Here is a 19,379-nt window from a genome sequence, read left to right as displayed (position 1 = left end):
CTGGGATAAAGCCTAGCTCCAGGAATGCTTTGCGATCAGAGACAATTCTCCCCATATCACTTTTCCCGGGGCTTGAGATACATATGGGGGACATAATGAAAGTGAAACAGATGTATCTTGTGGGGGCCTGCGACTCTTTGTGCAACTGCCTGAGCTATTATTTCCCATTAGTGGTGCCCCTGCTTCTTATGGGGTAGCAGTTCATCACAGTATGCAAAGTTTTATAGCCCTGTTAGTTTTATGGGTACACTGACCTGTCCGTGGCAAGCCATTGAGTTGGCTGACACAGACTGGTACATTTTTCTAGGGACACCATATGGACATTTCAATTGGCCATGTGGGAGCCTACGTTCATGTGGTTTGTCTGGTATCCCGCTACAATCCGGCTCCCAGTGAGGTAGCCAGCAGTTCTTGTTCTCCTCTCGCCTACCTACGTGGTTGTGCCACTTGGCTGTCCTGCCTCTGAACTGTTGAGTACAATGGAGTATTTTCAGCCCGGGGAAGCCCTTAGCAAAAGAGCTACTCTTAGTGACCATGGGCTTCCTGGATCTGATGTAATTGTCAGGATGTGACTCGCCCTTGATGGCTTTGCCCCCAGGACACTGGCACTCAATTGCAGATTATTACCGAAAACCACTGAATGTATTGCACATTTTCTTGGCTGGATGACCTTGTGGACTCTGCAACTCTTCAGCTAAGATGAGCAACAAATGTTATTTTTACTAGCCCCAATTGGCCAATTTCAGCCATTATTTTCTTTCCTCTCCTGGTAGAATACTCCAGCGTCCAGGAGAGTCAGAATAGGGTCTCTGGGTCTCTTAATGTTGTAGAGATATTTCCTGGAGCTGATTTTTGACTGCTTTTCTTCTGAAGAGGGAGTGATCATGGACTTGCCCTCCTGCCTCCATATCTCCTAATAGTCTTTTTAGTGATTCTAGGCTCTTTTTAAATCTCTAGAACCAAGCCCTACCTCCATCCAGCAGTGGGGACTTGTGAAAACCCCAGGAGATTCTCTCCTGTCTGGTATCTTGGAATTCTCCCCAACCTGCGATCTTCAGCAGCACCCTGTAGTCATCAAGGCAGGTTAAAATGCCTGCTAGCCAGCCTCCTGGTCACTTCCAGGGTACCTGTGTGATCCTCAAGAGGTAGCTCCCTTCAGTGGTACCCACCATAGGAACAGTCCACAGAAGACCAAGGGAACCCTTTCCTTCAGGGCCCCCAGCATGTACACCCTCTACTGTCTCTCAGACGAGTGGGGGAGTTAGTGTTACTTGCCCTGGTGACAAGAGACTTTATTTCTCTTCCAATGATTCTCTATGGAGAGTGAAGGGGGAACTCCTGCCCAGCGTCTCACATCATCGCTCCAGATCACTAGCAATGCCTGTGCTCAAGAAGCATAAGTAAGGTGTTGCCATTTCAATTTCCCTCCAAGCCTGATTTCTGCGAGTTCTGATGGCCTTGCAGCTCTTATTAGTGCACGTAGCCCTGCACCCTTCAGAGAATGAAAAATTGCATTTCTATGGCCAAAATAATAGTCAAAACAAATTCAACAAATCAACTCTATCTCTTAGCCAGTTGCTCAACCTGAAGTTAAGCTTAATGTTAGCTTTAGGCACAACCCTGAGTCTAACGCTAGTTCCGGTTATTCTTCCAAATCCTAAGGGACTCTGACATACTGGGTAATCCTTCTGACAAGTATTGACTGCTATCTTTATCTTCAGAAACTGAGTTCTGCTCTGCAATACCTTCCACAGATCTCCCTTCTGGGGTTTGACTCCTGGGAGGTAGCGTCAGTTCATCTGCCAAGAATAAATCTCAAAGTGTCAGTTAACTTTAGCAACTCAGACTGTTAAACTGTGAGTAACACAGAATAATTATATTGCTTAGGGAAAACTGTTTCTCAAAGTATATATTAAGAACATTTATTGTGCTTCATTAGAAGAGTAAGATACAGTAGCCCTCAAGCATATGTACTCAAAATGTGCAGATTAGGATGGTATAATGTAGCTCTCTTCTAACTTTGTGTGGCGCCTAGACTCAGAGGACCTATGACCTCAGTCTTCACTTCTCAAAAAGTCTGTGTTGTGTTTTGGGCTTGCACAGAATCAGGCTTATAGGTAGTTGTGTTTGTTTAGCCTTAGTTGCTTTGTTATGTATGCACAAGCAACCACCAAGGAAAGAAATGCGCTGACCCCGGCAGCACCCAGAAATTGAACCGCACATTAATCGGCAGGAGCCAGCGGATGGAGGACTCCACTGCAGCCTGACTTTCAAACTCCCGACTCGTTTGGTAGCATTCCAAGCAGACACGTACTTTGTTCTTCCGTAAGTCCTAAAGAGGCCTGAATGTTAGTGAGACCGAAACGCATTGACCATGCTCTGTGGAGGAGCCATCTAATCGTCAAAAATTTAATTATTTGAATGGACACATAATCAAAAAAGGTTTGGGGCAGGAACGCCCCTCTATGTAACACCATTTAAGGACTATCTCCTATGTAGATTGTGTACGAAATGAGTAGTGCAACCACACCTTGTCTTGGAAGAGGCCTCTCACGGAGGTCATCAGGTCCTCAAGAGAGGCTTTGTGGTACAAAAGGCTTCTGAAGTTAGTGATGGTTCTACACCTACAGCATTCTTCCTTTTCCTGGGTTCACATCATGAGCTGGTTTCCTATTTAGTCCTAGTGCTCATGATAGCTCTTGACTGTAGGGGGATTAGGGTGGAAAACATACCTGCCCCATTGATTCCCCCTTTCAGATGCTTGTAAATTTCACTTTGTCTAAGGTAAACTAAAATAACAGTTTCCAGCGCAAAGTTGTATCCCAAAGTTGGTGTTGTTTGTGACAAATCAGCCAGTCACTGAAGTACTGAATGGCACTGAAATACTTTGAGGAAACCAATCAAATGTGAGAGCAACCTTTTAGCCCCATAATATTTTAAGTGTTTCTGAAACCATGGTGATGTCACAAATCTTAGTAAGGTAAATGAGTTATGGATTCTTACCAGATTTGCTCCAGCCAGTCAGAGGCTCAGACCTCAGATGAACACAGATCACAGAATCAACCAAATATGAGCTCAGCTTTCCTGTGTGGTATCCAGTTCTGTGGTGAGGAGGAATCCTATAATGCATGCAGTCTTTCACGATCTGTGGTGATGGAAGACTTCATTCTGATGCTTGTGGGTTTTGTTGGTCTATCCCAGACACTTGCAATACTAGGCAACACTACCTCTCACACATAGGAAGTTTAAATTGGCAGCATCTCCAATATGCAATTGGAAGAGAAGTGAAGAGAACAGCTGTCATCAAGGTAAACTACTGAGATCAATTGAAACTCTCCTGTGAGACGTTGAGGAAGGAGTGGTCTGTCTCTTCATGAAGAATGTGAACACCCTCAAGCGAGTGGGGGCTCCCAGTTAAGAGTAATATGTACATTTTAGAATAGTGAAGAACGTGTATATTCTCCACACCAGTGTCTAGAACTATCATCATATACCGCCAACCACCAGTCTCCTCTTAGCCAGCTAAGCCTTCTTAAGAAAGGGTATGATGTTGCATACCTCTTCTCCAACAAATTCTAGCACTCTTTTGCAGAGCAGTATCCAACTTACTTTGTGTACCATGTAGAGGATCTCAGAGATAGGTTTCACTGATCACAAACGGCACCAGGTCTTTCAGAATTGTACAATCAAAACTGGCCCCAACTAACACTGTCCAAAAGTCCTGACCCTGTCCTTGTGTTAACCTTAAAGCTAACTGTAGTATTGTACCTAAGCGTAACTCTAACCCTAGGCCAAATGTGAGGGAAATGCTAAACTCTCAGCAAATATGGTAAAGCAGAATACAATTTGTGTATTTCAAGGTAAGAACAACCGTTAGATATTGAGAATTATGTCACCGTCATTGCATAGATCTAGTTTGGTTTATCCCACACAGTGGTCTTAAAACTACTGTAGCCACAAATCACTGGAAGTCGTGGAGCATCCTTGTTTCCTTATTGGTTGCTGCATTTTACAAACAGGAATCTCTGCAATGTGATTGCACTGGCTATCACTACAGTGGGTGCTGGTCTTTGCTTCTCTGCCTTCTTTCTCTTCCCAAAAAGCTATACTAGGTCGCTCAAGAACATGAGTTATTAATTACAGATTTTAACCAATGAGAAGCCCGTTTTTCCATGAAGTACTTCATACGGAGCACATTTATAATAGTCCAATAACTCCATCTTTGGTTCCTGGTGGTCTGCATTATGACTGCCCATGTGGTTGGAATAGTTCCCGAAGCCTCCATAGCTCCAAAGAGCCCCTCTGCACACAGCAGATTTTTCGAGAGGACTGCATTTAAAGTTTTGGTTCCAGCCTTCTTGTCACGTTTAGGACAGTTTGTAGATTTTAACAGTCAGGAGACTGCATCACTAACGTGGTGGATGCCCCATCCACTGCACTACAAGTGCATTATAGTTTATGGCAGTGGTTTGTAACCTTTTCCCTTCTGAGGACCCCACTAAATAGATACTGGAACCCGGGGACACCCACTGAATTATTATTGGATTCCAAGGACCCCCACTGAATCATTACAAGAAGCAGGGGACCCCGCTCTAAGCATTTTTAATGATTTGAAGCGCAAAACTATACACAAAAGAAAACATGTATTCATCATCAAACACGCATATTATGACATTTTATTTAAGTCACAAACAAAGATAAAAATCAGAGTTTAATAGGAAGATTGGAGCGTTTCTAAATTCAATTGAGGCCATTTACTGTCCATACTATATTCAGTTTGATGCACTTGACTGCTCCCACTATTCAATCCGAGGATATGTAATTTTTAGCTTCCATTTTCCTATTCCAGACATTTACAAGAAGTTTTAACATTTTCAACTGTACATTTTGCTTTTTCACTTGTGTGCATTTTATTATTCTGTTAATACTAATTTTCAAGGCCGTCATGGACCCCAGGGATCCCCAGAACACAGGTTAAATACCCCTGGTCTATGGCACTTGTAATATGATGGAAGGGATATCTGTCACGTATCCTGTCTGCCAAACTCTAGTCAAAACCCTTAGTCTTGTAAAAGTAAGGGCTCAAGCCAAGCACCAAATGTGTGAGTGTCGCTCTCAATAAGTGATATTTGAGGTGTTTGTTAGTCACATTTACAAAATGCTCTGCCTTCGACTTTATGGTTTATTTTCATGTCACTGGAACCCCTCACTTGCATTGTAGGAGTTTAATATATAATAACCCATTGTGATTGTTTGTGTGTATATGTATACAACTCTCAAGGATATCAAATATTCTTCTCTGATTAAGACCTTTGGTGGGATCCCCATCTTGAAATCCAGACTGATGAGTGCTGTAACTACATATGTTCAATGGGACGCCAAGTGTATTTTTTAGACCATATCTTAATGCATCAGCCGAGTGGCACACAATAAGGTGATATTTGAGTGACCTGTCACTGTTCTTCTTTCAGGGAGCCACCGCCACATATTTGAGGAAGCAGGGTTCACAGAGGTTCGCTCTTACCGCTATTGGGACAATGAGAAGCTGATGCCTGATATGAAAGGAATGATGGACGACCTTGAGGTACTTTGAAAATCTTGAAAAATATTTTTAATAGTTACTCTACAGTAGGCAGACAAAGCTTCCTTATTCTGTAGTTCACTTTGTGAACAGAGGTAATCGTGGACAAGTCACGCACACATTACCTAAGGATTTTAATTTAAAAAGGAACAAGGTTCAGACAGTGTGGAAATTAACATGTTGGCTGTTCATCTGGCCACCAGTGCAGGAGCACAGTGCACACGTTGAACCACTGCATAATTCTCCAAAATGAGTGTGTAGAACTACTCAGTAGTAAACCCTATACAAGAGGTAGAAATAGAGTGCAGAAAGGCGTGGTTAGCTGTTTTAATTTGCGGAAGCCGTCAAACTCATGAGTTTGTGGACATGCAAAAACTCCTACATGACACTTTCCCACCCTAGTAACGGTTGGAGTTTTACTTTGGCAAGGACTGGAATAACGTCTCTGGTAGGGTAAAAGGTGGGTTGGATCACCTCCAAACAGAGGTTCTTGAGATTGGAGGGAGAGAGTGGCAAGATATTTTCCCTCTGGAGGAAAAAAGAAATAAAATGTGCATTTGCACTTCAGGTTGCGTTTCTTCAGTGCTTGGATGCACGCAATGTATAGATTTGGAGAGATAGGAGAAAAAAAGCAAAGTCACACGACATTCGTAGTAGTACGTCTGGAAACCTGCCCCTTGTGCAGCCTTTTAGCGTACTATTGGCGTGTTTGCGAATAACCCAAAAGTAGTGAAAACTACACCCATTCGTGGATATCCTACTATTGGCACAGATTTACTACTGTTTTTTGTAAGTCAAGCCATGTCTCCATTGTGGATGTAGTCTGTCAGCGGAAGGATGTCTGTATTTTAAGGGCGCAAGTTCCTTTTAAAGACAGCCTTCTCTTTCTCCAGAACAGATGTCTTTAGAATGTGGCACAAGCCCACCTGGAGGCACATAATTAACCCTGGGCGTAGTTTGCGAAGTAGCTCTACGCGTAGCTACGCGAAGTGCACTTCGCACTACGCGAGCTACGCGTAGCTTCGCAAACTGCGTAGTGCACTGTGCAAGATGCTGTTCGCACTGATTGCACAGTGCCGGATGCTTGTCCGCACTGTGCAATCAGTGCAAAATGCATCTTGCACAGTGCAAGCGGTCGTTTTCTGCCGCTCGAGTAGATTTCTACTCGGGCGGCAGCTTTCTCAACGCGGACTGGTAGTTTCTCATCGCGAGCGGTCGCAAGCATACACGACCACTCGCAATGAGAAACCTAACCTCCCTGCGTTGAGAAGCTCGCGGGAGGTTTATTTTCCACGCTCGCGATCGGCAACCTGATGTTGCTGAGCGCGAACGAGAAAAAAGTCTCGCCGGGATGTCATTTTGCTTGCCCACGGTCGCCAACTTGACGTTGAGGACCGCGAGCAAGCAAAAAATGACCGCTGCACTACGCTGAGCTATGCTACGCGTGTTTGCACTGTGCTACGTGCAATTCGCGTAGTGCGAAGAAGCGCAAACTTCGCAAACCACGCGAGCGTAGCATAGTGCTTTGCCCAGACTTACCCTTAATGATCCCAGGAACGCCAGACTCCAGCCGAGTGGGCATTTATTATGCCCCTGAGAAACAGAAAGTAACTCTATGGCTTGGCCGGAAGTAGGTGTCAAAAGGGGTGGGCTTAGGCTCAAAACATCCCTCAAAGTTCCTCCCCCATATTTCTGATAAAACATCGCACTTTGGATAATTTTACACTTTTATGGAGATTTAGCTGCCAAAACAATGTTGATAATCTTGTATTTTAGTCCATTTTTAAAAAAGGTAAATGAACAGAAATGTAATGTTTGACTTGCTATCTTCAAAGCTAGCAGTTTTTAGTTGTGAGAAAATATATTTGACATTCCGGGGGCCCAGATTAGTTTTTTTTCTACTTATGGTGTGTGTGGAATTAATACGCTTGAAGACCATTGCGCTAGACGATAATAACAGTGGAATTAACACTAATGCCTGTGATCGTAAATTTCAAGAGAGATGGCCCAAGGCAGTTTAAAGATGATCTAGATTCATTTGGGTACTTCTGTAATCATCATTGAGGGCCCAATGATAATCTTATGTACCGTCTAAACTATAATCATTTATTGTTATTCTCTATAGGACTTCTCAATGTCCCAGGTGCCCTCTGTTGCCTCTCCTGCCCCCGGCCCCTACTTTACAAAACACTTGTCCCATCCAGGTTAATTTCTAGGAAACCAGTAACACAACATTGCCCAATTTTACTCGTTTCCAAGTATTAGTCGGTGAACCATGGCTTTGCGAGGTTTTTATGCTACTTTTTTGGCGCCTGCGCTAGAAACTCCTGGCACGTGTTTCTGAGGCCTGGTAAGGATTTTAAAGGCTGTGTTGTACTTGTTACTAACAGCTGTATTTCACATCTGTTTTAATGTATCAAGTTTGGAAAGTAGAAAGATTTACGTCGCTGAAACCTTCAAAGGAGACAGAGATAGAAGCAGGGCTGTATTCCACACTTATGTGGAAGCTTCCTTTCCCCTTTTTCTGGCATTTTAAAGTATTATTTTAACAACATATTTTTTCTTTTGTTTTAATGCGCAATGCGCAACAGACAATTGTTTTCTCTCCTTTGAAGAGTACAACGTACCTTCCTGGTCTGTAACTTTCTAAAATTACAAATGCAATGTACCATCTGATTTAAAGTTCAATGGACCCCTCCAGATCCAACCTGCAGTTTGCCAACCGGCAAGTGCTAATCTCTGCTCAATGAACTCTTCGAAAGTAATTTAGGGAATTAATTTTAATCAGAAAAAATGGTGTGCTGCAATTTGGAAAATGAGGAATACAGGAAGAGAACGTGGGTGAGGGTTAGCATACTTTTGGGATATTGTGTACATATTTGTTCAGGTTTTACCTTAAATACATTGCTAGTACAATGAATCCTACATACCGAATAAGAGTGAAAGGATCCTTAGGTTGGTGGTTATAATGGCCTTGCTTGTACAGCCTTTCATATACAGTTGTGTGTTTTTGGTTTATCATTGTTTCTTGATTCTGTAGTTGCAAGATAGGCCTTCAATAGGCTTCATTTACTAGGTAAACACCACAGGGAAAAGGATGGGTAATTTGGTTACTCCACAAGTCATTGGTCCCGTTAGGATTGGAGGTGACAGTTGGAGGTTGTTCACAGAGTGGAGAACAGCCTACAAAAAACAAAGGCATACAAAAATAAAAACAAGCAATGGCAAAACTGATAGGTTTGGCTTTCAGTGCTCATTTTGATTTGTCACTGGTTTTGTAAAACTCTGTTGTTGGAAGAGCTAACATATATATATATATATATATCGTATATATACATCATGAGTTATGCAATATGTGAGGTCATAAGCAGTGCATTGTGGGGGTGTAAGTTATAGTTAGCTCAGGTAACTATAACTGCTGAATTTCTATGGTTCTGTGTGAGTAAAATCTGAGCCAAACTATAACATCCCTGCAATCTTTGATTTATTTTTTTTGTGAATTACTGTTTTCCTTTTTATATTTTTATGAAACTATAGATGAATTATGTCTTTTTTATTTATTAACTCTTATAATCAGTAAACACAGCTCGAATGAAGTCTAGTGAATTACAACGTTTTGTCAAAATTCTGTTTCTTAACTATAACGCCCCTGTAACCTTTGGTTTTTTAAGTGAATTTCTAAAGTTTTTATTAAAACTTTACTTCCTAATTATAGCGTCCATGTAACCTATTTTTTTCAGTGAATTTCTATGGTTTTTAATGCTATTTCTGAACTATAACCAGGACCACTGAGATTATGCGATTGTGCGGCGATTTTCACGTAATGAAAGAGTTGCCGTATTTGCCACATAATCCACCATCTACCGCATAACCTTAAGATTTTCAACTGCACTCCAAATACGGCCACTTTTCACTTAATATCTGGTGAGCAAGGGAGTCCATTTCCCTGCTTGCAGTCGGCCCATGCCAATTTCCTGGGACTCTGTAAACTGCGTCCATAAGACCAACAGAGAACAGAAGACTCAAAATGCTCTGCGCCAATTGCAGAGTTTGTGCTGCCCTTTTGTTTAGAATTTCAAATCAAGCTAATTTAGTATCATTCCAAGTTTGATAAACTGAGTACCATACATTTAGTTAATGGAAGGCTCTGATATATTTACATAGCAGCAAATTGGTGACGAGGCGATACATGTAAACACCTGAACACATTAATAATATATATGTTATGTTTGAAAAGCGCACAGGCAGCTTCTACTCCTGTGCACCAGGTTTTTCTAAATGTGAGGTCGTGGGCAACCCTATCTGCATTTGCATGGCATGTAGGCTAATTATTTCTATGCAATGTTTGCAATTACAGGGCCAAGGCCCAGGGAGATCACCAGTAACCCAAAATAACACAATGCCTCTGGTCACTAGTGGAAGCAGGGAATAGAATGCCTGACTGGGGGATGACAGGGCAGATACAGACACCTAGTTGCCCTATGCCACGTGGACCATATTGTAGCCTGCCAGTCCTGTTTTTTTTTTAATAACAGTTTGTAAGCGTGCTCTTGTTGTCCACCAGTTTTGAAAATCAAAACAGCAAGTGTCAGAATGTACAGAAAACCACTCATTAAAACCTGCCGTGGATCGGTTTGAGGTCTCTGGTAAAGTGTCGCTCATGTGTGATGTTAACTTTCTGGGCTTAGTGTTCAAGCTATCGAGTATGCTGGAATGGCATATACAAAAGAAGTGCGGGTGCCCACGCTTGGTTTTCTTTTTTTCAATTTTGTTGTGAATTTGCCACAAAATAGTGCCAAAATTGAAAAGAAAATGCCTCTTGGCCCTAGCAGGGTCCCTAGGGGACGCCAGCACCAGGCCAAGTGGCTCAGAGTATTCAGACCGTGACCCCTTCTTTATTTTCTTTTTACGTTTTTGTTTGCGACTCAGCTCAGTCCGAGTCCCAAGAAGTCTGCAAACACTTCCTGGTTGAAGAGTTGGCAGCCAATCAGATCTCTGCACGAGATTGGTCAGATTTGCTGAGGATTTGCGCATCTAGATATACAAATTTGTTTTTTATTTAATGTTGCCAAAACTATCGACTGGATTTACACCAATCACAAAAAGGTCGCTTTCTGGACCAAGATCTACCATTTTGCCAAATGTAGTGTTATTCCGTACAGCGGTACGGGCTATAGTTAAGTCTAAAATCTCTATTGGAATTAACATGGGAAACACACTTTTTTTTTTACCCCTCCTTTTTCTTAGCCCTTGCTTGATGGATAACACTGAAACTTTACATGCATAACTTGACAGAGTACAGCACTTTTTGGGGAAAATTACATGACGATCCATAAAACCACACCAAAGTTATAAGCAACTCAAAAACTGCTTTTGCTATGGAAACTAGGTCCTAACTTTAAATGCCTACTGGCGACAACAACACACATACTGTTTGAAATTGGGTTACTAGTTGACTGGGGTTTGAGCCCTGGTCAAACCAGCAGCCGCAATCCAAGTCAGACACTAGCACCCTCCAAATGAACCTGTGCTCAGCCCTCTGGTAGCTTGGTACCGAGCTGTCAGGCTTAACTTAAAGGCAAGGTGTAAAGTATTTGTGCAACACTTAAAACATTGAAAATACTACACAAAAAGTTTGTACACCAGGTTAGAAAAATAGAAGATAATTCGATAAGTAAAACAAGACCAAAATGGCAAAAATCCAATCAGTAGAACCGAAGTTATGAATTTTCAAAGAATAAACTGCGATATAGCAACTAAAAGCATAAAGTTCAAACTGCAGCAATCTGGTTGCACTGGACATCGGATTCAAAAGTTCAGACTAACTGCGATGGGGTGCGGGTTGGATACAGTCCCAGATAAACCGCTTAAGTTTTACCTTCGCACGTTTTTGTGCCATGAGTCACGTTCGTATTGGAGAGGGTCGCGGGGAGCAAGGAGAACGCCACTGGCGGTGGTTGGCGTGGCGCGAAGAGCAGGCCGGGCATCATGGGTGGGCGGGCTGAAGCTTCGCATTGGCGGTCCACTGCGGGTGCTCGACGCTTACTGTATGCAAAGATCGGCTGGCGGTGACTTCTGCAGAGTTTCGGTGCGAGCGGTGCAAATGGGCCTTGTTCGCGGTCACAAAGAGCCCAAAAGCTTGATTTCAAGAGCTAAACTAGGGTCCAGGACTTGAGGGTTACCACTTTTGGGTCAGGAAGTTGCCGAAGAACGGTCCAGGAGCTTGTTGGGGAGCCTGTTATGGCTCTGAGGCTCAGGTCAGGAGGCCAGCAGCAGTGCTTAATTTGAGCCGGAGCTTTCCGGTGCTGAGCACCGGCACTTAATTGGTTTCCGGTGCTCGGTACCGGCACCTAATTGCCAACACCACACTTAGGGCAGTCTGCCACAAGGTGGTGCTGCTCGTGTAATTTAGAGGGGAAAAGTATAAGAGCTGTTTAGGGAACAAAATACATAAACAAAATCACTAATACCTGCCTCCCCAGACATTCCTTTAGCTTTGGGGACCTGGAATAACCTGAACTGACGCATTTACATGCGAGAGAGATGGTTAGTAGGTGTTTTGGCAGCGATAATAGGAGCGATGGATGGTCCAAGCTACAGTGGCCTCCTGGTCAGAGCTCCGGCACTTAATATTTTACAAATTAAGCACTGACCAGCAGACTACCACTTGGAGTCACTCTGGGCTCCAGGGTGCAAGACGATGTTGCAGGTCCAGTTCTTCTTCTCCAGGCAAGAGACCAGCAGGTCAGCACAACAGGGCAGCAGTTCCTTTGGAGCAACAAAACAGCAGAGTGTCAGTTCTTGAACCAGTAGGGCAGCCTTCTTCCTGGCAGAGTATCTGCTGGTCCAGAAGTGTACTGAGGAGCTGGTGTTTGAGGACCTTCTTTTATACATAGTTGTGCCTTTGAAGTGGAGGGTAGCTTCTAGTGGCAGGTGTTTGAAGTGGACATATGCTCTGCCTTCCTTGGCTCCAGACTAACTACAGCGCATGTGCAGCCTATTCAAGTGTAGGTGGGGCTGTTCCTAGCGCCTCCTTCCCATCCTGCCAGTTATGTCCCATCCAGTCAAAATCTAAGCTTCCATCATGTGTGTCTGTCTAAGAGGAATACACAAATCCTAGCTGCCAGCTACACCGAGTCATGTGACTAAAGACTGGCTGCAGGCACCAAATGGCTAAGGCAAGAATATGTCAGCTTTCTAAAAGTGGCATTTTCAGAATTGCAGTTTAAAATCCAACTTCACCATAAATTAGAATTTTACACATGAACCAGTTATCTCCTCCCATTTGGAAACTATGCTTACAAAAGTGTAGTAAGGCAGCCTTTATGTTTTTCTATGGGAGAGATTGGCCTTGTAGTTGGGAAAAACGAATTTAAGAGTCTTTCACTACCAGGACATGTGAAACTTAAAAGCACATGTCCTGCTTTTTAAACACATCGCACCCTGCCCTCTGGGCTGTCCAGGGCTTACCCAACTTTCATCACTCAAAATGGAGACAATGTGATAATACCACGCTTTCTTCTTTTACGCTTGAAAAACTCAGTGTTTCAGGTAATCCTTGCATAGATTACAGAGAACAAAAGTCTAAACTTTGTACACGTCTTAAAGTTCCATTTCTCCAACAGACTACTGTGTGTACCTGAATTGGGATTACCAGGGCTCTAAGAATGCAGATATATGTGGCTCTAATTTACCGGTCTTTGAAGGATGACAGTTGAGTAAAATTGCTCTTTTTTAATGTAGGACTTTAGGATTAGATGCATTTCTCCAGTCAATGTATTTATCCATCAAGCTTTTTAATAAGCTGTTAAACACACCTGGTTCAAAGGTTTTTGTGCGCGAGCGGGTGGAAACCCTGACGTTGCGCAGCTGCCCGTTTATTGGCATTTATTACTACGCAACATTGGCACGTGACTGCTCAGCTGCTTCAGACTACGTTAGTCGTACGTTGCATAATAATAAGTCCCTGTTTTCTTCTCTGATTCTGATGTCACGTCTCAGTTTGTTGTCAGGGCTCGTGGTTGGTCTGGGCCTAATCCATTCCAGACGCTTCTGTTCCTTTTATTTTTTTAATAGAGCGTGAACCTCAGATGATATACAATGGCGGTTTGGAAATGAAAATGTCCTCATTAAAAGTTGGGTGGAGTAGAGTGGGCTATTTTCCATATGTGGTAAATACCAATTCCTAAGGGTTGAGATGTTTAGCACGACGGGTAAATACTGCATATTCCAAGTTTTCAGCCTCACAGTGACGCATAGCATGCAGAATCTGTATCTAATATCATACATTCTATACGTATTTCCTTTTTATGGACTTTTTACCATAATAGATTCAGGCTGGGCAAACCTGCGTACATTTGTGACTGCGAGGGTCACACAACTCCTAATTCCGATCCCTTATGAATATACTACACTTGACTTAATACACGGTCAGAGTCATAATTTGCTTTTTCAAGAAAAAATATCTGTGCTGCAACATTCCAAGAGTTAATTGAAAAAATGCCTGCTTGGTGCTGCCCAGTGGCAAACACTTTCAAAGGTGAACTGGTCACCTTTTAATTGCGGATTCCTGTAATCAAGTGGTAATCTGGTACTAACGAGGTGAAACATTTGTCATGCTGGATTATTATGTGTTATAATGACAAAATCAAAGAATAACGGTTTCAATGTGCCACATTACACAGGAAATGTTTCCTTTCCTGCCTCATTAGTCAGTGAACCCCAGTGCATCATTTGCACCCCGTTGCCACATAATTCCAGTGGCCCCGCATATAACCACCAATTATATTTTATGTTCCAAATTTTCCATAATTTTCACAGCGGTACTAATGAGTGGATCCCGACTGGTATGTACAAATAGTATGGATTATTGATGCAAAGCAAAAATATAAGACACGACTAAGCGGAGTTTGACATCAATGCATTAGTCTTACACAACTCGGCAAAGCGTGCACTGTGAACTAGAAAACAGACGAGAAAGGGGAGATATTAGGGAGAAGTGAAACACACATTCAGGATTAAAATACTGTCGAAAGTGAGAGAATGTCAATTGTGGCTCCAGAGCTTGCAGTTCACATCCTTCTCTCCAGTGGCATTTACACATCACTGCCATCCAGACTCCTAGCCACTCCATGTAAATCAGAGGTCTTCAAAACGTTTTTGCTGTGAGCCCCACTAAGTAAAATGTTTTGAAGATGGGCGCCCATGCACCACTTTATGGTAGTACTTGGGAGAAAGGAAGGGGCATGGATGCGTGCAGAGAGCTGGGCTTATTTCAGGGTAACTTTTCTGTAGCTCATAATCCGCACTAAAAGTGAGACTTATATAAGAGAAATACAACAAAAAAATACAGAAATTGACCAAAAAGCACACAACTCCCCCCAGTTGGGATGTTGTGAGGCCCTCACACTACTGGGACCCAGTGCAGCTTTACGTGCTGCACAATTGACGGCTACAGCTCTGAGTGGCAGGCTGTGTCCTCTGCCTCTGTCACCCGTTTCCCACTATGCCTGGCCATCACACTAATCTTAAAACAGATACAGTCTCCCTTTTAGAAAAAGATGAGCTCTGTGTGTTGCCCGCCTCTTTGAAGCAAGGGTGCCCACAGCCCTAATGCTAGCAGGTAAAATGAGCCTCCATGCCTCCTTTGATTTGTAAGATAGTCATAATCATGATGCAGTGGGCACCTTAAACTCCTGGGCCCCAGTACCACTGCACCTGCTTCACTAATGACAGCGACTGCCTTGCAAAGCGGGTAGCTTCCCTTGCCTCTTGTTCAAAACATGGGCCTCCATCTTGTCCCATATCCCGCTCTCACCTCTCTCTGAGGCCTAAGCTAAGGCGTCTCCTCTGCTTCAATTTTCCCCTCTCTCTGCCCATTGGTCCGAGGCCCAAAGCAACACTGGCAAAGCAGTGGTGCACTGGGCCCTTATATAAGCAAGGAAGGACCATAAAACAACATTAATTGGGGTTTATTTGTCCCTTCACACCGCTACACCACTGTGTCACTACACCTGCAGCACAAATTATACCTACTCCACTGCCCACTCCACTGGACCATCACTCATTGGCCTCAAGTGGAAAGTAGGCTGTCTGCCCCTTTGGAAAAAAAAGGGGAAAAAGCTCCACCTCTCACCCGTGGTGCTTGGGACCCGTTCCCTACTCAGCATGCGTGACCTGAGCCATAATTCTATCAAGAAAAATTACTCCCCACCCACCTTTTTGCTACTAACACAGCCATCATTTGGTACAGTGTTCCCTCATGCCACTGCATCTGCTGCACTAATGGTAGTGATGGTCATTTAAAAAAACAAAACAACAAATGGCACAATTCTTTCTCCATCATCTTCAGAGCATCTCTCTGAGGAACCTGTCTCTGTCCATTTCTAAACGAATGTATGATCTTATCCCGCAGTCTTTTTCCCCGCAGGGAATTACAACGCGGTCATTACAACGACCGCGTTGTGATTCCGTATACCATTACTCCGCAAGTCGGAAAGTATCAAGGGAAAAAGATTCATGGTAAACGTTGTTTACCTTTCTAAACACACAGATTAGCTCCCATTTAGCTCCCCATTCTTTGGGCATCTTTATAAAGATATCCTGTGATCTCGCTCCTCTCTGCTTTCTCCCGGCACATGTTGCCGCACAGGTGAAGCCTGCACAGAGGTTGACTGGTCACCTTTCTGTTGCTTATTGCTATATGTGGGTATTCAACTGGTGCTAATATGGGGAAGCCTTTGCCTGGATCGTGTTAACATATGTAAAACTGATAGAATAATGAAGAAATGCTATCACAAAAAATGATACTTTAAGTTGCATATTTTGCCTTTTATTGCTGCATACTTTGGTCCACCCTGCCACATTATTTGATCCTCCCCATTCGGATAAGTCCTGTGGCACTGCTTATACTGTCTGTGATACAATGTTTAAATAATTACTTGCATATTCTGTTCATTGTGCTGCAGGCTGGAACTTCATAGCGTTATGAATTCAAGTCACTGTTCCACACTGCGCCAACCAGAATTACATTCTTTGACTTTCTAGTCTTACAAACAGACATCTGCAGTGATCACATTTACATATTCAGGTTTTAAAATGCAAAAGAGAGCTTTCCCAACGCTTAGGTTCCTTTGTATTTATTTTTCATTTGTTGTGTGCATTATTTTATATGCAACTGGCTAAAGGTGAAAAAATAAGAAAAATATTTCTAGAATATTTTGTTCTTTTAAGCCACAGCTTTGACCCCAGAATCACAATTGCCATACTTTTTTGTTCCCTTTAACTGCTAAAGGTGAATAAAGTCAGGCTGGAAATGCGATAAATAAACAAAGTTTATTTCCAGACCAGCTTCAGTTACAATTTCTCACAGAGGTATTTGCGCCCTCCTGGGAACACAGCCACGGACCACCATGCGGGAACACCCTACGGTCTACCCTGATAGAACCCTGAAGGAACTAGCATTCTATGTCGTTAGATTTGTTAGGGATTGGAGGGACAGTGAAACATTTCGAATGAAGACAAGTCTTGTGTGGAAAAAATAAATTTATCACCATTTTACCTTTAGTGATAAAAATGGATCAAGAGCTAATGCAACCTGCGCGTGCTCGGTTTCTCACATATACTTCCTCAACCACTTTGCTAAGTGCTGCAACAAGATAAAAGCACCACTCTGGTCACTCATGTACAACACCAAAACACATTGCACTCAGGGCCATAGCAAGTACAGCGCCCTTCTAAACAAGCATTTCCTCAGAGTGTAGCGTGCTACCTGCCTGATAATGGGGTTCAGTGGACTGCTCTGGGGTAGTAAGTGCTGAATAAATGCAATATAAATATATATTTATATTTTGCTATAAACTTTGAATCCCTCTGTTCAAAAGCTTAAAAATCTGGACACAAATGTGCCTTTCTCCTGAAACCAAGCAACAACATTGCCCTGGGTTGTATTAGGATGTGCTACAATTCCATCCCTGTATTCCCCTATTTATTCAGGAAAAACCTGCATAATGACAAAATATGCAACACCTACATGGGTGAGAGAAAAGGCGAGCAAGAGAGACCGATGGTGGACGTGCACACATGATGAATATTTCCAGTCTTCCACATATTCTCTTTTGTGTGCTATATCGTTTATATACGTAAAGCTGCATGTCTGTGTAAAATTAGTGGCAATTTTAGTGGGAAAGGAGCTGTCTGTGGATGACAGTGCATTACATTCACCAGGCTTTAATAATACATATTTGCCACTGTGCTCCAAAATGCACCACCGTCTACATGCCACACCCTTATAAATTTCCTGCTGAGTGGGTGTGGCTCATTTGCCTTTGTTGGTCTATGTGTGGCTCTTGAAGTTTTAAGAATCCCTATGACTTCAGTGATGCAACATTAACAGCTGCACCACCTCTCTGAAAATTGTTCCAGCACCACCATATCTACAGTGTGAACTGGAGATGCTGCTGCTGCAGATGTCCTCCAGGACATCAGTTAGGGGTTGTAATAGGTGCTGCAACTGCTTCATTTGAACTGGTGGGTTCCGGTGCTCGGCACCAGCACTTAATTGTCAACACCGGTGCTTGTGACAGTCTCCACAAGGTGGAGATGTCTGGCTAATTTAGGGATTACTACAACTACAGTCAATTATTAATTCAATCTAAATTAAAAATGACTATTACCTTCTGCCCAAGCCATTCTTAATAGCTTTGGGGGCCTCAAATAGCCCTAATTGTGATGGTTAGTAATTGTGTTGTTACTATCATTGGTAGCATGACAGGGGTAATGTGTGGTGCAAGCTGCAGTGGCGCCCTGACAAGAGCACTAGTATAGGATATATATATATATATATATATATATATATATATATATATATATATATATATATATATATATATATATATATTCGCTGAAAAAACCATAGGTTTCAGGCATGTTATAGTTAGGAATTAGCATTTAAAAAACCTTAGAAATTCACTGAAAAAACATAGGTTTCAGGGGTGTTATAGTTAGCTGGACATTTCACTCGTACAAAACCATTGAAATTCCCCCGTTATAGTTAGTTCAACTAACTATAACTCGCGCGCCCGCAATGCACTGCTGATGACTTCACATATTACATCACTCATGACATGGTCAGTGACATCACTGATGACCTCACTGATGACATCTCAAATGTCCAGCTAACTATAACGCCCCTGAAACCTATGGTTTTTTCAGTGAATATATATATATATATATATATATATATATATATATATATATATAGATCTAGATATAGATCTATATCTATAGATCTATATCTATCTCTCTCTCTCGATATATATATATATATATATATATCTATATTCACTTAAAAAAACCATAGGTTTCACACATGTTTCTGTGCCTGGCTCTGCCCTGTGACCTCTGAGCAACAGGTTCCAAGTGTGAAACTATGGGGAGCTGGTGCCAGCAGTGAATAATTAGTAAAATAAATAAATATATATATATATATATCACTTAAAAAACCATAGGTTTCACACATGTTATAGTTAGCTGGACATTTCCCTCGTAAAAAAAACAATGAAATTCCCCCGTTATAGTTAGTGCAGGCAACTATAACTCACGCGACCGCAATCCTCTGCTGATGACGTCAGATATTAGATCACTGTATTTAGACACTTATTTACCCATGTCTTCTTCCATTAATCTTTAGCTATACATATATTACAAATATTTATTTTTCATAAAGACACATATGTCATCAGTGATGTAATATCTGACGTCATCAGTAGAGGATTGCGGTCGCGTGAGTTATAGTTGC

At 42.4% G+C, this 19,379-nt stretch overlaps 1 protein-coding gene across 1 annotated transcript in view; it reads left to right on the top strand.

Annotated features, from left to right (window-relative positions):
* LOC146785727 (aspartate aminotransferase, cytoplasmic-like) overlaps nt 1-19,379 on the top strand; it is a 540,935-nt gene that overhangs the window by 115,378 nt on the left and 406,178 nt on the right. Inside the window, exon 4 of the mRNA XM_085633572.1 lies at nt 5,472-5,584. Within this exon, the coding sequence (XP_085489698.1) occupies nt 5,472-5,584 (113 nt within the window). The remainder of the gene's footprint in view (nt 1-5,471; nt 5,585-19,379) is intronic.

The sequence above is a fragment of the Triturus cristatus genome, chromosome 11 (assembly GCF_964204655.1).
Source record: "Triturus cristatus chromosome 11, aTriCri1.1, whole genome shotgun sequence".
Classification (NCBI taxonomy): Eukaryota; Metazoa; Chordata; class Amphibia; order Caudata; family Salamandridae; genus Triturus; species Triturus cristatus.
The sequence above is the reverse complement of the archived record's forward strand: the minus strand, read 5'-3'. Positions and strand labels throughout refer to the sequence as shown.